The sequence below is a fragment of the Andrographis paniculata genome, unplaced genomic scaffold (assembly GCF_009805555.1).
Source record: "Andrographis paniculata isolate CXL003 unplaced genomic scaffold, ASM980555v1 Contig37END, whole genome shotgun sequence".
In the NCBI taxonomy this organism is placed as follows: Eukaryota; Viridiplantae; Streptophyta; class Magnoliopsida; order Lamiales; family Acanthaceae; genus Andrographis; species Andrographis paniculata.
The window spans coordinates 5,216,622-5,223,604 of record NW_026137570.1 but is presented as its reverse complement, the minus strand read 5'-3'; the positions used below and the strand labels follow the sequence as shown (position 1 = coordinate 5,223,604).

The following is a 6,983-nucleotide window of genomic DNA, read 5'->3' as shown; positions in this document are numbered from 1 at the left end:
ATATAATATATATAATAGATAAAATAGATATTTTATAGTTTGTATATTATTTTTACTGCTACTAGTATTTTATAATTTGTATATAATATATATAATAGATAAAATAGATATATGTATATATCAATATGTATGTTGGGTGGATGCGTCTCTATTAAATAAATGAATATAAGTATATATATGGTATATATATGCATGTATATATGAAAATATGTGTCTAAATATGTGATGGTTATTGAGACACGGGAGGAAATATATATAATTTGATGTGTCTCATTTCATTCATTGGTACCCATATTTATAGTAAATTTGAGATTTAATGAGTGGTAATTAACTTGCCACAATGACTCAGATAGTAATAAAATGCATCCAATGCATCCTATCTAGTATACAAGTAACAATCATGTGTAACATACGGTAAAATTCTTAGTTTAGTTTTAATTAATTGGTGGTGGGTTCTATTCCTTCTACTATCGGCATAAAACCGGACCGGCGGCCAAATTGCAACACCTAGTTGGAGCAAAGAACTTGGACCAATTTTTTTTTTTACTGCAAGAAATCATGTACCCCACCCCTGCCCTCAGCAACTCTGCTCCCTTATTTATTACTCTGGGTAATAGTGAAAAAGTAGACAGATAAGTCACCCTTACTGCCGCTTAATAACCCTCTCCTTCTCCCTCTCGATTATTATATATATAGACATATCAAGGATAGATACAATTATAACATTTTACTAGTAAGTACTAAGCCTCTGCACAAGCCAACCTGAGCTACCTCATTCATATGATAATGTGCGGCGTCTCTCATTGCATACTGCAAAATTGTATTAGTATAATAGTAATAGTGACTTGAGTGAGATGCAGCAGGTTAATTATTCTCCAAGGAGATGATGCATCGGAGGCCCTCCCCTCGCAGCATGTACTCAAACGCCTTGTTAATGTCCGAGAATGAAATTCTGTGTGTGATGAACTTCTCTAGCTCCATCTCCTGAGGACGACATGAGATGATGATGATGATGATCACCATCCAATCAATCCACACAACACAACGTCGTATATAATTAAATTGAGAAGGTTTAAATGGCATATGTTCTGTTCTACGTACCTTGTTCATGTACTTCTCCACAACCCTGGGGATGTCGCTGCGTGGCTTGAAGTTTCCGAAGAAGGTCCCCTTGAGTGTCCTCTCGTTCAGGAGGTTTGTCGGGTGAGTTTTGAAGGCATCGTCTTTGCTTGGAACGCCCACCAGGACTGCCACGCCCCACCCCTGCACACACATTCATACATTCATTATCATTACATTTATTTGGTAAGACAAACTGAAAATTAGTTAACGGAGGATTGATGATGATACATCATGAACACACTCGAAGGCAGATATCATCGCATTTACGTTCCCTGTGCACTCGATGCTACGGTCTGCTCCACCATCCGTCATCTCGGCTATCACCTGAAGATAAAGACAAGAGGAGAATAAAAGAGAAAGAAAGAGAGCACCACATGTCTATATTCAATCATGAATAAACCTCTTGGACAGGCTTGTCGTGATCCTTTGGGTTCACAAATTCAGTCACACCAAATTTCTTCGCTGTTGGAAATTACAGCAACCAATCAACATTTACTAATATGATAATTGCATCCATACTAGTTTATTTATTGAATAGGACGTAATGGTATAGGAAGAACCTTCATTGAAACGATTTGTGTTTAAATCGACACCAATGATCCTTGAAGCCCCTGAAACTCGAGCTCCTTCAGCGGCCTGATCAAAAACACAATGTTACTCAACTGTTTGAGAATATTCAACAATGTGAACTATATATATATATATATATATGTATGTTATGATGAACTCACGGCAAGACCAACAGCGCCCAAACCGAAAACGACGACTGTGGAACCCTTGGTTGGCTTTGCAACATTCACAGTTGCACCAAATCCTTCAGCCAGCAGGGAAAAGCATAGACAGACAAACTCTATGAATAACTAGCAGATCATTAACATACAAGTTCAAAAAATGCAGGGAGGAGCGTACCTGTGGATATTCCACAGCTGAGTACACAAACTATGTCCATCGGCGCCGCGGGATTGATCTTGGCAAGACAACCAACGTGGACGACGGTGTACTCACTGAAGGTTGATGTTCCCAAGAAATGGTGTATCGGTTTTCCATCCTTGGAGAACCTTGTTTGGCCATCACTAAGCATGGATCCTCTCTCGGTGTTGATTCTCAAAAGGTCACACATGTTGCTCTCCTCTGATTTGCAGTGGCGGCACTCCTTGCATTCCCCGGTGAATATGGGAAGAACATGGTCTCCAGGTTGGAGATCAGTCACGCCTTCGCCCACGCTCTCCACGATCCTGAAGAACAGAACAAGCGAACGCAATTGGATATGATTTTCAATTCTTTTCTCAGAGTGAGAGGCAGCAAATTAATGATGATGTTAGCATGAGGATTTTTGTATCAATACCCTGCAGCTTCGTGCCCAAATATGCGAGGAAACAGAGGAGTTTGTCCCTGCATTCCAAATTAGGATCAAACAAATAATTTAGGGTAGAAATCAAATGAATGAACCTCAGAAGTGCAAATTTATGATCATTAGGCTGCAATTTTACACATCTGTACAGTTTCGTAGTTAGGTTTTTGGGAGGGAGCATCTCGATTGGTATACTATATTGTATTATACCTTGGCTTCCCAGAAGTAAACATCGGTGTGGCAAAGGGAGGTGAAGTGAATCTTCACGCGAGCTTCCATTTTCTGCGGCGGCGCCACCTCCACTTCCTCGATAGACAGTGGCTTCCCCGCTTCCCACGCCACCGCGGCTAGAATACAGATATTCAAATAATTCATACATTACTGGAAACAATCTTTATCCCCCAAAACAAAAAATTCTTCAACAAGCAAATAAAACCGCAACTCATATCTATATCGCTTGCAAATATTCACACTTCGGAGTACAATTTTCATAATAAATTTAGAATCAACGATCAAGGAACTCTAACCTTTGCAGCGGATGACCTGACCTTGAGTGCTTGACATTTTTCACTCGATCTTCTCGGTATCAAACAGCCAATCGAAAGTACGCAATTTTCTGTGTCCGGGCAGGCCCCCGTGGAACCACTTTATAGAGTTAGGGTGCGGTGGAAGGACGTAGAAGGTGGATCATGTCGTCAACCGCATGGAAAAGTACGGATAAGCAAAGGACAACGCGAGCTGATGCGCTTACTATAAATGCAAAGGCTGCACGTGTTCGGTTCTTAGCACGTGTGCTTCCACGCGTCGCTAGATAAACGCACTCCACCGACAAATAGCTTCTCGTATTTCTTTTTCTACTTATATACATATATTTTTTTATTTAAAAATAAGGATAACATCCAATAAAATTTATATTTTTTTTAATCATGTTTACAATGTTATATACATAGATATTACAAACTCATTATAATATATATAATAGTAGTGTGGATGTTTTATTGTCATGATTACTAATTATACATTTATTTTATTTTTTTACTATAAATTACATGTACCAATTGAAAAAATTAACAATCAATTCACAATTTTTTTCTTTATCCGCTTGCACTTATTGCATACTTCCACCTTCTATTCAGTTATTTCTCTCTCTATATATATATAATACATTAATATTACATTAATATATATATATATCTATATTTACTAATATATTAGATTATTATATAATACGTTATCAAAAGACTCTTGCATATTTTATTTTATTTTTGATAAGTTTTATTTTTATATTATTTATTTTTGAAACTATAAAAAATTTTGCAAAATTTCTTTTTAAGCCTCTGTCTCTCACTGACAATAATTTTCTGACTTGGTCAATGGATATAGAAATGCATCTGACTTCTATGGGTCTTGTTTATACAATGAGAGTTGTTAACGATCTGAGCCGAGTCGAGCTTAGCCAAATTTTAAGTGTTCGTTAACGTTCGCGAACAAGCCTCGTGTTCATTCGTTAAGCTTTCGAGCTCGTTCGTAGTGTTCGAGCTCGGTTCGTTAAGAATTTTTGTTGTTTGAGCTCGTATTCGTGTTCGGCTCGTTTAGGATCAATTTAGCTCATTCGAGTTTGTTCGAGCTCGTGTGTCTTATTTTTTTTAAATTTATATATAAATTATATAAAAATATTAAAATTATTTTATTTATATATTTTAAATTAATATTTTATTTATTTATAAATTATAATTTTATATGTATATATAATATCTATAATAAATATATTATTTAAACGAACGTTCTTGAACAAAGTTCGGACTCGTTCGTTAACTAAGCGAGTCTGTTTATGTTGTTCGGTTCGACTCGTTAATATTTGCGAACGAGCTTTAACCAAACCGAATCGAGTCGAACTGAGCCGAGTTCACGAACGGCTCGGTTCGTTTAACAGCTTTACATACAATTGGCAGCGAAAATACGGCTACAAGCCAAGATCAGACTAAGGCTATTATTTTCATTCGTCACCATCTGGACATTCCTTTACCGTCCGAATATTTGACGGTGAAAGATCCACTTGATTTGTGGAATGAATTGAGGGAGAGATTTGAGCACTTGAAATATATCACTCTCCCCAAAGCCCGACATGATTGGCTTAACCTGCGATTGCAGGATTTTAAAAGTGTTACAGAGTACAACTCTGCTATCCATGATATTACATCTCAGTTGAAACTCTGCGGAGAAATTGTTACTGAGAATGATAAATTGGAAAAGATTCTCTTTACCTTCCATACTTCTAATGTTGTGTTGCAACAGCAGTATCGTGAGAAAAATTTTCAAAAGTACTCACAACTCATAATATGTCTTTTATTAGTTGAGCAAAATAACGAGTTACTGATGAAAAATCATCAGTCCCGGCCCGCTGGTTCAGTCCGTCCCTGAAGCGAATGTGACATTTTCTGAACGAGGCCGAGGACGTGATAGAGGCCGTGGATGTGGTCGCGGTCGTGAGAGTCAACACGGTCGATATACCCCTTACAATAACCGCAGTTTTGACATTAACAAGAAACAAAGTTAACCCCAATATGGGGATATAGCTGAAAAGGTTAAACAGGGAAAGAGACAAATCGATATTTGTAATCGGTGTGGTATTGAAGGCCATTGGGCCAATACCTACATAACAGTCAAACACGTAGCCGATCTTTATTAAGCCTCACTGCAGAAAAAAAGGGAAGGATGTCGAGATTAATCACATTGATAATGATGACGACCCTGATGATGATCTTTTAGATTATTACACAACGCATCTTGATATAGCAGATTTTTTTCGTAGATTCAACAAACCCCCAATGACAAACATACTATGTCATTTTGCATTATGCCATTTTATATTTTGTAATATTTAAATTATCACATATTACCTTTTTGTAATTTATTTTGTAATATTTATTAATACTACATTTATTTATATTTGAAGGTTAAATGAATGTCAATCAAAAGGATGCAAATATTTGTTTCATTGACAGTGCAACGACAAATACTATATTGAAACACGAAAAAGATTTCTCCCATTTGAAAAGGGAAAAAATGAATGTCAATACAACAAGTGGCAGTGCAAAATTAATTAAACGCTTTGGAGAGGCCAATATATTTTTCTCCACGCGGGGACGAAAATTGTGATACAATATGCATTGTTGGCCACTAAAGCTCGAAGAAATTTACTGAGCTTTCAAGACATTAGGAAAAATGGTTATCACATTGAAACTATGAGTAATACCGATGGTGAATTTTTACTGATCACCAATATCATTGATAAAAAGAATGCATCATTGAGAGATTACCCTCACTCTCTACTGGTTTATATTATGCCAGATTAGGTGTTGTTGAAACACACCTCACGGTAGATCAAAAGACTACCGATTTTCAAATATGGCATGATCACCTTAGGTATCCTGGCAGTATAATGATGAGGCGAATAATTGAGAATTCGTATGGTCATTCATTAAAAGGTCAAAAAGTGTTAAACTCAAATGAGTTAACCTGTGTTGCCTGCACTCAGGGAAAATTGATAATCAAGCCATCGCCAACTAAAGCAGGTATTGAATCACCTACATTTTTGGAAAGAATACACGGGGATATATGTGGATCAATAGACCCACCATGTGGGCCATTTAAATATCTTATGGTGTCTATTGATGTATCTACCAGATGGTCACATGTCTGTTTATTGTCTACTCGCAATATGGCATTTGCGAGATTGCTTGCCCAAATTATTAAATTACGAGCACAATTCCACGATAATCTCATTAAGACTATACGTCTAGATAATGTTGGTGAATATACATCGAATGGATTTGATAATTATTGCATGTCGATTGGAATTAATGTAGAGCACCCAGTTGCTCATGTTCATACACAAAATGGTCTGTCATAATCACTTATTAAAAGATTGCAATTGATTTCTAAATCATTACAGATGAGGTCTATGTTGCCCGCTTCAGCTTAGGGGCATGCAATCTTGCATGCATGAACACTTATAAGAATGAGGCCGACAAGCTGTCATATTTTTCCCCCTATGAAATTAGTATTTGGTCACGAACCAAATATATCTCATCTACGTATGTTTGGTGTGTTGTTTATGTTCCTATTCCACCCCCCAAATGTACAAAAATGGGTCCTCAACATAGATTGAGCATTTATGTCGGAGATGAATTGCCGTAAATTATAAAATATCTTGAACCTATGACGGGTGATTTATTCACTGCAAGATTTGCAGATTCTCATTTTTACGAATCATATTTTTCGACATTAAGGGGAGACATAAGTGAACCAAAAAGGGTTATTAATTGGAAAATCCCACTGAATTTTTGTGATCCTCGTACAAAGCAGTGTGAACTAGAAGTTAAACGCATTATACATTTGTAAAATATTGCAAATCAGTTATCAGATACTTTCAATGACTCGAGCAAAGTCACTCGATCATATATCCAAGTTGCTAATGCTCCGGCTAAATTAATTGTCCCTGATGGAC

General features: G+C 36.8%; 1 protein-coding gene across 1 annotated transcript; it reads right to left on the bottom strand.

Moving 5' to 3' along the window:
* Positions 1-476: 476 nt before the first annotated feature.
* LOC127250359 (alcohol dehydrogenase 1) lies at positions 477-3,185 on the bottom strand. The gene is made up of 10 exons (XM_051273602.1): positions 3,001-3,185; positions 2,684-2,820; positions 2,468-2,514; positions 2,032-2,357; positions 1,854-1,936; positions 1,683-1,758; positions 1,523-1,584; positions 1,351-1,446; positions 1,102-1,263; positions 477-984 (listed from the first exon to the last, which is right to left on the bottom strand). The coding sequence occupies exons 1-10, from the start codon at positions 3,035-3,037 to the stop codon at positions 865-867; spliced, it is 1,146 nt and encodes a 381-aa protein (XP_051129559.1). The 5' UTR covers positions 3,038-3,185; the 3' UTR covers positions 477-864.
* Between the last annotated feature and the right edge of the window lie 3,798 nt (positions 3,186-6,983).